This window comes from Urocampus carinirostris, chromosome 7 (genome assembly GCF_059441175.1).
Source record: "Urocampus carinirostris isolate Australia breed hairy pipefish chromosome 7, RoL_Ucar_1.0, whole genome shotgun sequence".
Classification (NCBI taxonomy): domain Eukaryota; kingdom Metazoa; phylum Chordata; class Actinopteri; order Syngnathiformes; family Syngnathidae; genus Urocampus; species Urocampus carinirostris.
In genome coordinates, this window is record NC_142355.1 from 9,147,223 (window position 1) to 9,165,269 (window position 18,047).

The 18,047-nt window shown below is 39.6% G+C and overlaps 1 protein-coding gene across 1 annotated transcript in view; it reads right to left on the minus strand.

Annotated features, from left to right (window-relative positions):
• hydin (HYDIN axonemal central pair apparatus protein) overlaps window positions 1–18,047 on the minus strand; it is a 125,134-nt gene that overhangs the window by 36,263 nt on the left and 70,824 nt on the right. Inside the window, exons 59-72 of the mRNA XM_088339667.1 lie at window positions 16,711–16,793; window positions 16,444–16,599; window positions 16,245–16,344; window positions 13,926–14,130; window positions 11,566–11,798; window positions 10,560–10,708; window positions 9,209–9,395; window positions 8,958–9,066; window positions 7,345–7,584; window positions 6,166–6,311; window positions 4,136–4,342; window positions 3,908–4,062; window positions 3,669–3,763; window positions 766–970 (exon numbers count right to left, since the gene is read on the minus strand). Of these exons, the coding sequence (XP_088195793.1) occupies window positions 766–970; window positions 3,669–3,763; window positions 3,908–4,062; window positions 4,136–4,342; window positions 6,166–6,311; window positions 7,345–7,584; window positions 8,958–9,066; window positions 9,209–9,395; window positions 10,560–10,708; window positions 11,566–11,798; window positions 13,926–14,130; window positions 16,245–16,344; window positions 16,444–16,599; window positions 16,711–16,793 (2,270 nt within the window). The remainder of the gene's footprint in view (window positions 1–765; window positions 971–3,668; window positions 3,764–3,907; window positions 4,063–4,135; window positions 4,343–6,165; window positions 6,312–7,344; window positions 7,585–8,957; window positions 9,067–9,208; window positions 9,396–10,559; window positions 10,709–11,565; window positions 11,799–13,925; window positions 14,131–16,244; window positions 16,345–16,443; window positions 16,600–16,710; window positions 16,794–18,047) is intronic.

Sequence of the window (18,047 nt, forward strand, 5' to 3'; positions counted from 1 at the left end):
CATGGTATAAGTTGATGAATAACTCTGTGCGGCTTATGGGCGTGAAAATACAGTATTTGTAGAAAAATCTGACAAATGCTGTACAAGCATCATTAAACATTAAGGAACCTGAGCTGTCTTGTAAGGATAAGTGGAAACATCTTTCAGTTTCAAGATGAAATGAAACATACCCAAAAGACTCGTGGCTATGATTGCAGCAAAAGGAGGTTAGACTAAGTATTAATTCAAAGGTGGCCCAATACCTTTGCAACGCCTTCCTTTCAATTTTTTTGTTTGTTAGCACACATGTCGTTTCTTTTCGTGATCGTGACTCACATGATTCTTAAAAAAATATTTTGAGTTCCTTATCTATAAGTGTGCCCTGCGATAGGCTGGCAACCAGTTCAGGGTGTCCCCTGCCCACTGCCCGATGATTGCTGGGATGGGCTCCAGCACCCTCGCGACCCTACTGAGGATAAGCGGTGCAGCTAATGAGATGAGATGAGATCTATAAGTGTGAAGCCTGATATACAATGTAGACATATGTCAAAGAGATTCGGGAGAGGGGGCAATACTTTTCCAAGGTTTAGTAGGAAAATCTTTATAGCGTGCTTTTTCAACTGTAAATGACCACTTTTTTAGGGTACACCAAATCGTCCAACAACAAACTAGTGTGTTATGACACACTGGTTGAGAAACAGTGATTTACCGCCATTAAGTATTCAGGTTATGTGGGACTTGGTGATTAGTGTCCTTACACACGTTTTACCTGCATGTCACATTTACCTGCAGTGCAATTTCCCTTCGAATTGGCCTGCTTCCAAAGGTGAAAAGTGAACGCTGACATTTTGACAAGCTCCAGGCAAAATTGCTCCAATACTTGGCTCCACGCTAAAACAATTGATATTTTGAGAGCCAATCAATATAGACATCTCACTGGTCAGATTGCTGCTAGGTTGGTCTTCACTTATGGCCCTTGATGAAACGCTACCTGCAAAGTTTTGAAGATAACACATTAGATACATGTTATATTGTGTATTTTTGTATTCTATATCTCTTATTTTAATTTTAACATGAGGATACTACTGGAAATGTAAATTTCCCTAGAGGGAAGTATCCATCTATTTATCTATCAATCTATATTGAAACTGTCAGAACGGCAACCTACTCAGAAAAAGGAAATCTGATGCAATAGCTAAGACATTTGGCTTTAAAATATATTACATATAGAACACTTGAATGCCTTTTAAATAATAATCACAACAATCACAATATTATTAATAACAAAGTCTACTTCTAAGCGCCATTCAGGACACCGAAGATCGCTTTACACAGAATACCAAACAACAATATAGCAAGAATAAAACAAGCAAGAAATAACTAGCAAATAAAAACACAGTAGGGTTGAAAAAGGGCGGTATGAGAGGCAGATGATCATAAAAGGCAAGTCTAAAGAGGTGGGTTTTGATTCCGGATTTTGAGGTGGACAGGGTGGCTGAATTCCAGAGGTCTGGCGCCAATGAGTTCCAGAGCTAGGGGGGAGAGCGGCTGAAAGCTCTGCTCCCAATGGAGCTGAGACAGGCAGTAGGTGTAGTCAGATGGAGGGAGGAGGATGATCTGAGGGTGAGGGATGGCGTGGCAATGTAAAGGGATCGGAGAGGTAAGGAGGAGCAAGGTTATGAACGGCCACGTCGGTGTGGAAGGGTTTTGTAGTTGATTCTATGGTTTATTGGGAGCCAGTGGAGTTGTTGAAGGGCGTGGGTGATGATGAGAGGTGGTTTTCATGATGATGCGTGTATCAGAGTTATGGGCCAGCTGAAGTTTATGGAGGGACTTTTTAGGTAATCCGTAGAGGAGGGAATTGCAGCAATCAAGGCGTGAGGTGACAAGCTTTTGGACAAGTATGGTTGTGGTGTGTGGATCTGGGGAGGGGCGAAGACGGCTGATGGAGTGCAGGTGGAAGTAAGCTGGTCATGTGATGTTATTTATATGAGAGTTGAAGGTAAGTGGACTATCGAGGATGACAACCAGACTAGAGGATTTTGTCGAATAAAGAGAAAAGTGATTTGGTGATGCCTTCTTTGGAGGGGATGAGTCCAGAGTAGTAGGCGGATCTACTATGCGCAATGGAGTTCTTTTCACAGTGCACTTATTTCTTGTGATGTTTGCTGAGGGGCATCACATAAAAGCTATGCAAATTTTAAAAAGTCCCTTTGAAGAGGCCAAAACGTAAGTCAAAAGAAGTATTTATTCACACCTTTCAGCCTATTTGCTATTACAGATGCAGCAAAATGAAAAATTAGGGCCGCACTTGAAAATTTGCATTGCTAGGCAAAGATACAGAAACACCAAAATATACTACCCCAAAAACAATAAAACTAATAATAATAATTTCAAACGATTATTCAGCACTTAACACACTTAAAAGGTATAACATACAGTAAAATGATAAATAACTGACTGGCATATCACTTTTTTCGTTCAACCCTGCGGCTTATTCAGTGATGCGGCCAATTTATGTAATTTTTCTAACAGCCGCCAGCAGCGCTCGAGTACAAAAGGTAAGATTTCGACCGGTGGAATATATGCGCCGAGGAAGACTGCAATTTCTTAGCTTGTGCACAATTTGAATTAGCGTAGACATATCCTCACCATGTAAATTGCAATAAGAAAGGCACATGGCGCAGCTTTCAAGCCAATAGGAATCGAGCAGTCCGATAAAGAAGGAAACAGAGCTACTGCACGTATACTTTACTTTGCGAGTGTGTTGCTAATGTGTTTTGGAATAAGGGAGCGTGGGACGACGTCTATATGACAAAGTCTCTTTCCCATACTGGGGAAGACGACTTTGAAGACGTCAATTATAAGGAGGAAGATGAGGACGATTTACCGTGATTTCTACAAGCACCGCATATTGTTTTTAACAGACCCATTTACTTTGTTGCGAGCGTGTTCCTAGTAGCGTTTTGCTACTTTTCACAGGCACGGTTTGGGATGAAAGTTATGATATTATTATTAAAGCTTTGTAAATAAGTGTAACCATGTATAATATGTATTTGCAACTGTATACTTTTGTAATGTATTTATTTTAGAGACTTATTCTGATATGTTTTCCACGGGCGAATCAAAAAGAAGGGGCGAAAACAACGGGGGCTGATGGGAAGTGGAGTAAAGGTGAGATGTGTTTGTGGACGCAGCGGACAATAGTGGATATATATTTTTCCCACCCTTACCTTTGGAAATATACATTTTTTTTCCCTTGGATTATTTTCAACGGGACCCGGACTCTGCGGGTCTGCATCAAACCTTAAGTACCAGTATCATTTTCCGTTCATTTTGCCAGCTGTGGTTTTTGGACTGTGTACTTTATATTCAGTTACATTCGTGGGATTCAATGTCGGCTTTGGGTTAAATTTGTGATTGTGTTACATGTTTTAATGTGGGCGCATGCGGCTTATATACAGGTGCGCCTTGTGTAAGCACAAAAGCGGTTATCCTCTTAAAATGTGGTGGGTGCGGCTTATAATCAGGTGCGCTCTATAGTCCGGAATTTACGGTATTATAAAAAATAATGCAGCAAATGTCCACGACATGACAGTCTTGTCAGTGTGAGCATAGTTGACCAGAAGTTAGCACGCTTACCAATGCTAAATGCAGTAATGCATGAAAAGTTTTTAATAATTGTTTACCTTCTTGGTTTTGGCTGGTTGAACAGTTGCTAGAATCAATCACGACTTGCCAGGAAAATTCCAGCTTTACAGTGCCCTCATTCACTATCTGCACTCTGCACACAAAAGGTTTTTTTTTGTTCAAAAAACACACTGGCAACTACCAATACTGCTTTAGAGGCTGACATTTTTTTGTCATTGTCAACACAGTTTTATCTGCTCCAACTTGTCGTGGTTAAAGAGGTAGCGGTGCAACTTACTGATAAGTGCTGCTTTGGTAAGCCAATGTGTCTTTGAAGCGGAAGGATGTTGTGTTGCAGCTGAACTTCACAAAATCACAAACTGCACTGACACGTAAATGCAAGTCCCAATCTGAGCCTTTTACCACAGAGCAGGCCGGCTCAGAATGTTGTTTCTGTGTGCAAACAAACATGCAGTTCTAAACATTGGTCAACACAACTAAAAAAATTTGCAAGCAATACACATGCCTTATTCTTTCCAGTTTGCTGCGGCTGTGTACATGTAGTCTGCGTTATCTTCTTTTGGTCATCCCAGTCAGGAACTTGATCTAACGGCTGCTGAAATGTCACCTGACAAATCTTGCAGGTAATGAGCTGTCTTGTTAAGGTCACTCGTGCTTTTGCGCAGAATATGACTGTCACTTCCTTGGAACAGCCCGCATGCAAGTGTCCCACCTGAATGCATCAAATGCAACAGAAATACAAATTATACATTGGATATCGCAAAACGCCCTCAAACACAAAGGATCAAAACTGGTCAATGTCCAATTAAGTCAACAATGCATAGTATGACGGCATCTTGCTCCTTGGGCGTACGAACAAGATGAGAAATATGAAAATTTATACATTTATATATATATAAATAATTTATATATATATGAACGGCCACGTCATATATATATATATATATATATATATATATATATATATTATTATTTTATTGGTACTGGCTTTGAAAGTCCATAAAAAGTGCTTGAATTTGGACATGAGAAAGTGTACAAAACCTGTATTTAACGATCAGTCTCATCATTGGGAAGGAGCTAGGATTATATTTATTACTGTGTTTTGCTGTTCCTTGATTTGACAGTGAATTACTAAGATGGTTTAAAAGACACACACATCAATTAAAAACAACACCATTAGGTTTATTCAAAACAAAAGTCTAAAAATCACAACATCAAGAACACATTCCTGACTCTTTCTGGGAAATTCATACAGAGGAGGGGGTTCCCAGCCCCTTCGCTCAACCCAACTGATGTGTTGGAAGTCATTGGGTGACCAAACCCCTCAATGTCAACCCCTAATACCGAGCGCCAAGCAGGGAGGCAATGAGTACCAATGTTGTAAGTCTTAGGTATGACTCGGCCGAGGCTTGAACCAGCAACCTCCCAGTCTCGGAACGGGCGCCCTACCCCCATGGCCACCGAGCTGAGAGAATAAAATGTGAATCACGTATTTTGCCAAGCCACAATAATATCTGCGATTTATATATATATGATTTCTAAATCGTGATTTTTAGATAGTGAGTACATCGTAAAAACGTTTGTTATTTGAGTCAAATCCCTTTCTACATAGGTGTTGGGTAAAAATGACGCAGGCAGTTCTTCCTATTAGAATAGAATAGAATAGAATAGAATAGAATAGAATATGCCTTCATTGTCATCGTTACAACATGGGATATGCTGTGACAACGAAATTGGACGACTCCAGTTCCACATTTACAGTGAGGATAAGGAAACAAAGACACAAAGGAACAAATAACTAACTGACTTTGTTGTTACAATTTACCACTGGGAAACACTACCATAACTTTTTTTGCATGGCCCATAATAAATGCCCATAATTGATACGTAAGTGCACTGTACTTTTGGACACAGCCAGTAGGGGGCGATGATAATTCATAGAGATATACCATACAAATTAATGGCAGCAACCGTTAATCACGAGGGAAGAAAAAAATGCAACGGAAAAGAGAAGCCACTCGAGAGAGGTGTCGGCGTCATTTTTAAGCAGACTGATTGAGAAACATGGCAACAATTTCCTTTAAAAGCACTGAATTCAAGCACTTTTCAGTTTTTGAAAACACAACATTAAAATGCAAGCATTTTCAAGGATTTCAAGCACTTGCACAAACCCTGTACATAGAGGACCTTCAATGTCCCCTTTTGGTAATCCAAAGTAACTGCAAAAGGCACGCAGAAATTATAAGACTTTTTCCTTCCAAACACAAAAACGCTACAAATATTTTGAAGCACGTTGACTGCACAAAATAAAGCATCAAAGTAACAACAAAAGCAATATTAAGAGTATAATTAAGAGTGTAGGTGCAGATCGACACTCTCCCACATGCGTAAATGAACTTGAGTGTCTGTTCTCTTTGTTGATTTGGATTGTTCTTGGTTCAAGGAAAAGGCCCCAATTGCCTATCTCTGCATTGTTTCATGTTTTTGACCCACTTGTACCGCAATTCCCTTACATAATTCCATTATTATGTGTACCTGTGGTGAAAAGGAGAGGTTGGAATCTTCAGCAGGCCATTCGAACCTAACCACCTGGTTACTGGTGCTATGATTTATCAGCGTGAAACTCTCTCTGATAGGACAAGCCACATTGCAGTACCCAAAACTGAGCAAGTCGGAATAATCTGTGGAAAAGAAGCAATTCTGTCTATTTTACGTGACAAAAAGTATTGAACATAACGGGCACCAGGGTTGGGTAGGGTTACTTTAACTGGATTACTTTCAATTACCTTTGGATTACTCCAATACCAAATATGCTAATAAAAGACAAAAGAAACTAAATATAAATACAATTATGACTCACAACACGTAGTAAGCTTTCTCTCCTGGCTTTGATCTCTTTGATCTCCGGCAAAATTAACATAAAATGCGACAGAAACAAAATGAAAATAAATCCAAACAGCTTGCCAACATCATTTTTGCCGTTCCATGTGTTCCATTACTCCCCAAGCCTGCACAAATTTTAGTAATTTTATTAATATTTAGTTTCTTCGGGCAGCACGGTGGAGCAGTGGTTAGCGCGTGTGCGGCACAGTTCATGTCTTGGGAACCTCCTGCGTGGGTTCAAATTCAGCTTCAGACTTCCTGTGCGGAGTTTGTATGTTCTCCCCGTGCTTGCGTGGGTTTCCTCCGGGCACTCCGGTTTCCTCCCACATTCCAAAAACATGCATTTCAGGTGAATTGGCCGGTCCAAATTGTCCCTAGGTGTGACTGAGCAAGCAAGTTGTCTGTCCCTGTGTGCCCTGCGATTGGCTGGCAACCAGTTCAGGGTGTCCCCTGCCCACCGCCCGATGATTGCTGGGATGGGCTCCAGCACCCCCGCGACCCTACTGAGGATAAGCGGTGTAGCTAATGAAATGAGATTTAGTTTCTTTTGTCTTTTATTAGCATATTTGGTATTGGAGTAATCCAAAAGTAATTGAAAGTAATCCAGTTAAAGTAACCCTACCCAACCCTGACGGGCACATATCTGTATGTCTGATTTGACATGGTATCCAGTCGCTGTACTGCAAAAGCAGTGATTCAAAAATGTAAAAATGTATTCATTGTTCATGTTGAAACTCATGTCGGCTAAACATATCAGATTTAATAAGATGCACATACTTGATTCTGAGGTGAGGTTGTCACAAATTACATAATGAAAACCTAAACCTCTACCTTCATCATCGTAGTTTGGATGCATTTCCCGAGGTGGTTTTCTGATGTTGTCTAGGCTAACAAGTTGCTGGTAAGCTTCTCCTGTGATTTGCACAGTCGTATTGCTGTAAAGGCTGTCCTTTACTTGCACTGAAATCTTGTCATCCACCCTCAGAGGTTTGTCAGAGGAGAAAGTGACCTCGAATTCAACCGTCTCGTTAACATCCAGTTTCAAGCAAGCTCTGTGGACCAACCGAGGCGCTGTTGAGAAGAAAAAAAAAGAATAAAGAATGTGGCGGATGTGGTCGAAATGCTTTTGTTTGATGAAAAATGTATTTGCCAAACAAAAACACTGCAGAGTTAAACTCAAACCAGGCCCCAGGTAGGTTCAGTGACATAAACTAAAGGAATATTTTCAGGTAAGTATATCTAAATCGGCAGCGTAACAATTTTTTAAATATGAATATAATAAATTAATATATTATTTGTTGAGACCTATTTCATATGACTTTTTGAGAATGGAGCAGACTGATTGAGAAAAAATTGTCTCATGTGCTGCACACCAGTGGTCCCCAACTTTCACTGTATTATGGACTGGTTTAATGCCTAATAATATTCTTGTGGATAGTTGGGAAAATTCATCCCTACTGTGAAGCTGTGCCCTGGAGAAAATATTGACTTTGTTAAACATTTTGCAAATACAAATTATAACTAAAAATTGTAAGCATCACAAAAAGAATGTGTGACACTGCATCTCAATGGGCTACCCTTATGGCAAAAAAAGCAATACTGTAATTTGAATAATGTAATGGGGTTATTTCCCTTATTACCAGATAAAAAGTCAAAATACAGTGAAATGATTCAAATAAACTGTAAATAATGCTGACAGAACAACAATTTTATGTAGTGTACACATGCACTTGTCATTGCTCAAGTGCAGGTGAAATACATACATACCGGAGCCATATCCCCCTAATGGGAGGTGGCTAGAGTCATTTCTGACTCTTTCTGGGAGATTGATACAGAGGAGGGGATTCCCAGCCCCCTCGCTTATCCCAACTGATGTGTTGGGAGTCATTAGGTGACCAAACCCCCAATTCCAACCCCTAATGCCGAGTTCCAAGCAGGGAGGCAATGAGTACCAATGTTGTAGGTATGACTCGGCCGAGGCTTGAACCAGCAACCTCCCATTCTCGGGGCGGGCGCCCTACCGCCAAGGCCACCGAGCTGTTTTTTTTTTCATTGCTCAAGTGCAGGTGAAATACTACTGTAAAAACGGACACCTTAACTTCGAATATTTATGGGATGAAAATGTGTGTATACACAAATAATACGGTATAAAGCAGAAAAAAGGGCTGTTTTTTTCTTTCTTTTCGAGCTGGAATCAAGCAACAGATGATCCGGGACGTGTCTATGCCCCGGTTTTTCTACTGACTTATATAAAAGGCAGCAGAAAACTGCAATCAAATCACAAAACGGTCTAAAAAAACAAAACAGAACCTTGTAAATTTGTTGCAGATTGAGACATTCAGTTTTCAGTGATTACTAGAACAAAGCACTGAAAAATGATAAGAACAGCAACAAATTTGACCTTAAGATTCTCAATATTTACAAAATATGTTTCACATTTTTACCAGAATCCAGGCTGTCCTCAAACTGAGAAAAGTGGATTGACCGGCTATTGTTTTCAGGAGAAGCTCGGAGTGTTAACACACTGTGTTTATCCGTCATATCAATCTGGACCTTAAAAACAAAACATGAATAATGTAAACAGTTTACTGTGTTTCACAAATTGTTAAATGAGAGAAAATTAAAAAAGGATCTGTAGGCCAGCACTATATTTTTGACAATATAACATAGCAATAATGCAATTGTTTTCTCCTACCTGAGCCGGTACATTGCCATCATTTAACAGCACCAAGGGCAATGTATTAATACGTCCCACTAACGTCCGCCTGAACAGCAAAGCTGGATTTGATTTAGCGGTCGGACGTATCACTGACACAACAGGAAGACAGCCTTCACCCACTATGTCAAACTCCAGGACCTTGCTCTTTAGGTTTGTCGTTATTCTTTAACAAAGAAAACGGACATTATTAAGTCAAAAAGACTTGTTTGAAAACAATTCAAAAATATTAACTCAGCTGCACCAGTTCTAAGAACATTATACAACCTCAGTGTTCATTTTACCTCTGAAAATATCTATGGGTCCCCAAAATTTAGTGTTATATTTAAATTGTAAATTGGCGACAAATATATAATATAAATTAATATATTCATTCAGTTTTAATCATCACCGTTTATTGAAAATACAAATCAGTTATCACTTCAAGAGCTTTCAGTTCACAAAAATATTGTACATTATAGAAAATAATATTGCTGAAATATTAGTCTATATATTCATGCAGTTTTAATCACTTCAGATTTTTCAGTTCTTATGTTCTTCGTGGTTTGCTGTCTCGCCACAGTTGTAATGCCTTCTCAAGGTCCAATAGCAGCAACGGAATTTCCATAGCTAATTTGTGGTTTTCATTGTCGTGGTGCAGATCGAATGTGCTCTTCTGAAAGTTCGTATTGCGAAATGATTTATGCAGTCCAGTTTTTTTGTCACGCTGGGTACATGCATCACAGAACATGGAGCCTCCATTATCATCCTCCTCATAGCGTAACCAGGAATATAATTGAGTCCATTTTAGCAGAAAAGTTCTTTGCTTGCTAGGAGTATTATTTTGTTTATTTTCTTTCGTCGAAACGTTCGCTTCAACACACGTGCTTCCCTTGCCGGAATTATTGCCGTTGTTATCACTCTCTGCATTATGTTTCGACTTATTACTGACACTGAAGAAATGACCAATTTTGTGTTGATTTTTACCTAATACTGCTTTTTCGGAGGCAACATTCACTCGACAACAAGCACCACAACGATGACGTAATCTCGAAGCAACGAGACGAGATCCTTTGTCGAGATCGGCTTGCAAACGAAAACTCGAACCACGAGACCAAAACAACAATGGCGGATGTGCCTGACGAAAAGTTTGGAGTACGATAAATCTTTGTTAAAAATAAAAAAAGTAATCGGGTAATAACGACAATCTTGTGTCCAAAAAGTTGCGTCCCGGGGACGCACGTTGATTCAACACTGTGCGTCCCCGGGGACGCACGATGATTCGACACTATGCGTCCCCAGCAAAAATGATGCGTTTAGTCCGTGGGGACACTGCAACCTGGAAGCATACCTGCTGCTTTTATCAAATGTGGCTTCAAACACAGCATTGTAGAGATGCATTGTATGTGGTGTGAAGCTCAAAGAAGTGAATGCGTGGGATTGTCCAGGAACGAACAACGTTGGAGAAGACAATTCAAAAACATCGACATTGCCAGACATCTGTTAAAGACAAAAGAAAAAGGTAATGCCAAACATCTTGCCCTAAGTACCGTAAATTCCGGACTATAAGCCGCTACTTTTTTCCTTAACTTTCAACCCTGCGGCTTATTCAGTGATGCGGCCAATTTATGGAATTTTTCTAACGGCCGCTAGCGGCGCTCGAGTGTTGCTACCATTAACTGCCCTGTCATAGCTATATTATTATTATTATTATCAAAGCTTTAAAAACTCTCTCGGTGTACCTTCTTTCTTTGGAATTATGTGTAACCCGTGTATAATATTTATTTGCAGCTGTATATTTATTTGTAATTTATTTTAGACACGTATTCTGATATGTTTTGCACGGGTGAACGAAAAATGAGCGGCGGAACAAACGCGGTGTGCCGAGTTTTAGTGGGGACCGCTAAAGGTGAGGGACAGACAAGGAAAGAGGAGGGGGTAAAAAGTTGGTTAAAGAAAAAGGAGTTGCGTGAGTAAATGTGTTAATCTGATATGTTTTTCCCACCCTTACCTTTGGAAATATACACTTTTTTCCTTGGATTACTTTCAACAGGACCCGGACTCTGCAGGTCTGCATCAAACCTTAAGTATCATTTTCCGTTCATTTTGCGGGCTGTGATTTTTGGACTGTGTACTTTAATGAAGGACATTGATTTAAAGTCGGGTTTTGGTTAATTTTGTGTTTGTGTTACATGTTTAAATGTGGGCGCATGTGGCTTATATACAAGTGCGGCTTGTGTCAATGTACAAAATCGGTTTTCCTCTTAAAATGTGGTGGGTGCGGCTTATAATCAGGTGCGCTCTATAGTCCGGAATTTACGGTACATAATATTCAATAAGGGTAGAAAAAAATAGACCTTAATGCCAACATATCGAATGCCCAAGTTAAGAGTGTATGGCACTTTGCTGTTGTTGGTGAGTTTTAGGCGAGCCAGTGAAGTCCGGCCCACAAGAACTTTGTTGAAAATGAACTTGTTTTCATCCAAGATGAAAACTTGTTCCTCATTGAAAAATTGTTCGGATGATAGATGACTCATACTTGGACACAAATGGTGCTCTTCAAAAATGGAGGTCATATCCAACACAATGCCTATAAAAAAATAAGGTTTTTAGTCAATTGGTTCAGTCATTGGATATTAAAATCAAAGTTTTGTAGAAAACATTGAGTCAAATTCTCCAGTAAAGGGGATAACATAACATACACTACTAAATTTCTCATTGATAAAAAAAGAGAGATACAATATATTTCTCATTTTGAAATGCAACAAACTACACAAATGACCGTATTTTACCGACTACAAGGCATTCAGAAAAAACACAATTTGTTTAAAAATTTGAACGTGCACCTTATAACCCTGTGCACGGTATGTACCACACAATACGTCGAATACGATTGCAAATGCATACAGTAACTCTTGGTATAAATGATCATTCAAGATTTTATCGTAATATCACACTAAAGCAATGAGTGAAGAATGAGTCGGCAATTATGGATCAAATCGATGAACTTTACTCAACCATATTGTAAGATATTGTGGGCAACAGGAATTGAACCCGAGTAGCGGGAGTGGAGAGTGCTGACACATCCCCACTAGACAACAAATGGAATTAAATAAGGAATGAGACCTTATCTAATGATCACGCTATTTTTACTCACAGTGCCAGGAGCAATAATTTGCATAGTGCATTCTGGTTAAACAGTCAAACTTAATGAATGTTAGATATTTGAAAATAAGTATTTTAATAATGTACTATACAAGCTCTTTTACGTGTGCATACATACTAACCGAGAGGTTATTGATGCACAGGTGAAAAAGTGGAAAAACTGTTTAACCTATCAGAATCAATGTGCAGATCACACTGATGTGGCACTGTAAAAATTATTTGGCGCCAACTGCCTCGGACTCTGATTGGCTCCTTGTCCCTTTATACCCACTTCTATCTGTCCCCGTTTGTCTGCGAACCTCAGTTAACACTAGGCAAGCCTTTTTTTCAACCCTGACTCTCACCTGTTTTTGCTCCTGTCTGTCCCCCGGCTTCGACCCGCGGACCGGATCAGGCCCCCTAAGGAATTGAATCCGGCCCGCGAGATAACACTCAGAGAAGCGCAAGAGAAAAACAAGCTGCAGGTTGAAATATGTCAACTTGATGTTGCCAAAGCCAGGTGCCTCTCACAAAGACACTGTACTTTTATTTATTTATCTCTCTCTCTCTCTCTATCTCTCGCTCTCTCTCGCTTTCTTTTCCACCCCTTTTCTCCCACTCTGTCTCTTTTACTCACTGTATCTCTCTTTTTCTCTTCCTTTGTTGCTCTTTGTCTCTTTCTCTCTCTGTGTCTTTTAAACTCTTTTGCTCTAACTTCCTTTTTTCCTTTTCTCTTTCTCTCTTCATACCCTTCGCGCTTTCTTTTCTCTTTTCTCTCCTTCTGTCTTTCTATCTCTCTTTGGATTTCTTTCTTCCTCTCCCTTTCTTTTCCCCCTCTCTCACAACTTTTTATCTTTTGTTTCTCACGCTCTCTCCCTCTCTCTCTTCTTCTTTCTTTGTGCCGCCCTCTCTCCTTTTCCCTCCCTCTTTCTCTTATTTCTTTATCTCTTTTTCTTTCTCTTTAATCTACTAGTCCGGCCCCCGACAGAATGTTTGTTCTATCGTGTGGCCCCCGAGTTAAAATGAGTTTGACACCCCTGCATTAAGATGTACCCGATGTACCAGGAGTTCTTACTGTAGTCACAATTTCATACGCTTTATAGTCTTAGGTATAAAAAAATATGACAATTTTTTTTTATTTCAAATTTTGAAATTTTTGAAAACTTTTTGTGGACAATATCTCTGTCTTATTTGTGATTGCAACATCCTTTGCTTTCTGGTAAACCTGAAAGGGGGATGCCACATGTGCGGTCCCATCTCAAGGTTTCTTCATTTTCCTCATGTTGAGGTTTTTGAGTTTTTCCTTGCCCTCATGTTGGTTCCAGATCAGGGGATGGTGTAATAATAGTCTGAAAAAATAGTCTAGTGTAATAACCTGTGAAGCCCTTTGAGAATTTGTGATTAAGAGCTATACAGATAAAAATGACTTGACGTGACTTGACTTTTTAGTGAGCCTTATCGTGCGGAAAACACGGTAACTGGTTGAGTCAGATGTGAAGGTACAAGAAGAAACAAACCCTATAGTTTAGCAGTCTCGAATGATCACAGATGTAATGCTTGATTCAGTTCCCACCTGGTCTACAGATTTCAGCTATCAGTTTGTACGGGATGCCTTCAGGCTGGTCTGCGGGGTCGCGGCCGCTGATGTCGATGAGCAAGTTCTGACTCCAGCTACCGAGCTGCTCAGCGATGCACTCGACTGTGACTGCCTGCCGGGTTCGAGGTTGCATGGTTCCCGTGCAGGGGAACACCGCAAACACACCTGTGCTCAGTCGATTCTGGATGGCGGAAAAGGGAAATAAGGTAAAACATTTGAAAGAGTTCAGATTGATAAGTTGGTTTTATTTTTAACATCGTATAACTGCAAAGGAGATTGTATAGGATACCAGTTCGTAATTTAACTGTTATTGCACACTGTTGTTTGTTAAGACCAGTGGTCGGTACGCATTTTTGTACCACCAACCAGTTTAATGTCTGACTATATTATCATAATACAACCATTAATTAAAAATAATAAGCCCAAAATCTACCGTGTAAATACTAGATAACTGGGGATCTTAGATGACATAAGAAAAGGCATTATATTTGATCTCATCATCAAACCATTTTTACTCAAGGTCCCACGTTGTACAACCTTGTTTTGGCTGAACTCTTTCGCATAATGTTCCATTACAACGTTGTCCAACATGGCACTGTGACGAAAACTAAAATTTAGATAGATAGATAGATAGATAGATAGATAGATAGATAGATAGATAGATAGATAGATAGATGATGGATGGGTGGATAGAAAGCAAAGCCTTTGTTATTGGTCTTAAAAAAAGTGGAATCATGTGAAGTTAATTATATTTTTTCCATGAACACTAAATAATTACAAATTGTCTGTCAGCGTCTTTTCATTGCTTTTCCCGTGGTTGCGCTGCATCCAGATATGTCTTTTCATATTTAAGAAATTAGCCAATCACATTTAATACCTTACAGAGTCAGATACCAACCCAGAGGCCTTCACAATCAGTTCTGCGGGCCCTGAGGCATAAAATACGTGACAATAAAGCTGTTGGTTTTGCCAATTGCATTTTGTGTTGTTGGAGTCGGGCCTTCTAGAAGGCCAAGGGTAACTTCAGTGGTTTGACAAATTATGATTGGCTAGGGCAGGGGTCGGGAACCTATGGCTCGCGAGCCATATATGGCTCTTTCTATGAGTATCTGTGGCTCAGAGACAAATTTGATTGCATGCAAAATTTCTCCATCTTGCTTAAAACCTGAGTTGTCTATCCTATTCTGATACACGCAAAGCCAATCCAAAGCTAAATATCTTCGTATTACTTTGCAGTATATATAGGGCACGTTTTTCACTACAATTTACAGTCAAGGTGTCACACAAAAAAAGGGGGGAAAAAAAACTCGTTTTGGTTGTACAACGCTAAAGAATCCTTTATATAAAAGTTCACTATATAATCTGTGTTCAGTGTTCAGATACCTTATGATGAATCCACAGAACTGTAAATACGCCAAAACACCGCAAGATAACTTAGTCATTTGATTGGGTGAGTGGGAAGGATGGGTGGAGCTATGCAAAAAGTGCAAGCACTCCCTCCCATCTCTCGCCCTACGCTGTCTGCGCCAAAAGTGAGCTCATCAGGCTCCATATTTGCAGAATGTTGTGACGTTTTTACACAATAACTGCTTGCATCTGGTTTTGAAACCAATATATATGAAAAAAAGGGTCAAAAGGAGTTTAACCGATCTTGAGTAATTGCAAGAAAGAGACAAGTTTAAAGTGGTATGTTTGTTGATTTTGGGAGAGGGGCTCTGGCATTATTCTCTTTTCATAATTTTTTATCAAATCATCAAAAATAAATGTGCTGAAGACTAAGCTTTTGTCTGGGGCGCGGGTTTAGCAATTTAGTAAATTTGTCTCATAATATATGGTGTGGCTCTTTCCCAAAATAAAATTAATATTTTTTGCTTTTATGGCCCTTTGAGTCAAAAAGGTTCCCGACCCCTGGGCTAGGGGGAGGTAACGGAAGTAGCACAACTGAAGGCCTGGGTGTAAAATACAAGAAACGCCTCTAGGAAAAGTATCTTAATCTGCCGCTGATGGGATGGCAATGTTATTTTTTGTTGTGAATTAATAATCGTATTATTATTATTATGGTCATATTTAATGCATGGATCTATTTTTAAATTAACCTATTGGATGTGCTCTAGCTTCAGCGTGTGGGCTGTATGATTGGAGCAACTTACTCTTCCTGTCCATCTTTTTGAATGATATAAACAACATTATTCAACGGCCAAGACAACTCAAATGGGAAATTCTGGAATTAAATTATTCCATTTTGATTTTTTAACTAGCGGGTAAATGAGGATTTCAACTTTTTTTTGCTCTCACCTGTGAGACATTAGAATCTTTTGGGAAGGACTCACTCCTCATTTTAGTCCCTGGTGTATGAGACTTCTCCGAAGTGCTCTCTCGGCCAAACTTTTTACCACTGTGACCAGCACAAAACGACAAAAAGATTTATGAAAAGAGAAACGACATGAGTGCACAAACAGTTGCATGAAAAGGGTTTACTGCTGTGGTTCCCTACCCCTGCTTTGGTCGCGGGCAGATGCCAATCCCCACACAGGAGATTGTGTACTGGGTCTCAAATATCCCAATATTCTCAATGATGAAATTCTGACTTTTCTTGGAGCCATAAACAAGAGGACCAAAATTGATGTCACACGAAGGAGAGATTGTGTATCTATACCAGATTAAAACACAATTTCATCAATGGTTGCATTTCAAGTATTTCAAACAATGTGAAAAAATGTGCTTTTAGAAACAAAACAAAATATGACATTTGAAATGAAACCTGGAAAAGACGGACTGGACTGTAACATTGATGGGTAAAATGGCGACGATGTGTCCTCCATCTCCAATACTAGGTTCAATCACCTGCAGAATACAATATTATTTGCTTTTGGTGTCCCTTCAAGTCACCACTGTATATTAAAAAAATACATTTGTAAAACATCAATTAGTTCAATTGTACAATATTTTTTATCAATATGACTTGGTCTGCTGTCTGCAGACTAAATTTATGTAATACCATTCCTCATACTCACCAACACTACAGTTTCTCTCTACACTTCACTCCCCTTAAAAAGGCCAATCAATTATTTTCTTAAATCTACCATTTTTTTCATTGAAACAACTGTAAAGAACCTGTTTTCATTGTCCTGAAATTTTTCATGGACTTCAAGAGACAGTTTTTATTTTTACCTCACCACTCAGAAATCTCAGCGCATGGCACCTTCTCCAGGAATGAAAATATCGATTTTGCTTGTTTTTTATAAGTCAGTGGAAATACAATGTATCTACCTTTCTTAAGCTCTAAAGCACATTTGTCAAACTCCTGGCCCGCGGGCCACGTCCGGCCCGCCGTGTAATCATATCCGGCCCCCAAGACAATTTTACATTATTGTTTGAGACTGGGAGGTCGGTGGTTCGCGCCCCGGCCGAGTCATTCCTAAGACTTAAAAAGTGGTCGGCGGCGCCCTCTGTTGGCTGCGGCTGCATCGGCTCGCGACAACGGGTCAGGTGCAATCGACATTTCGTTCTGTGTACATTGTTACACAGAATGACAATACAAGGAAATTATTATTATTATTATTATTAATGGCCCGTCAATATGAACAACGCCGTCTCATCCCTGGACATCCTATTCTGACGTTTTAGTCACTGTATCTATTCCTTCATACGTATATTACGTATACTGTACCATATACCAGGGGTCGGGAACCTATGACTCTTTCTATGAGTACCTATGGCTCAGAGACAAACTGAATTGCATGCAAATTTTCTCCATCTCGTTCAAAACTTAAACCATTGATCCTGTTCAGAAACACGCAAAGCCAAACTAAAGCTGAGCAGTACTTTTCAGAATATATAGGGCACGTTTTCACTACAATTTACAGTCAAGGTGTAAAACAAAATAGAACTCCTTTTGGCTGTACAACGCTAAAGAATCCTTAATATAAAAGCTCACTATATAATCTGTGTTCAGATTTCAGATAATTTTTGATGAATCCACAGAACAAATTGTAAATACGCCAAAACACCGGAAGGGAAGTTGTTTGATTGGGTGAGTGGGAGGGATGGGTGGAGCTATGCAAAATGTGCAAGCACTCCCTCCCTTCTCTCGCCCTA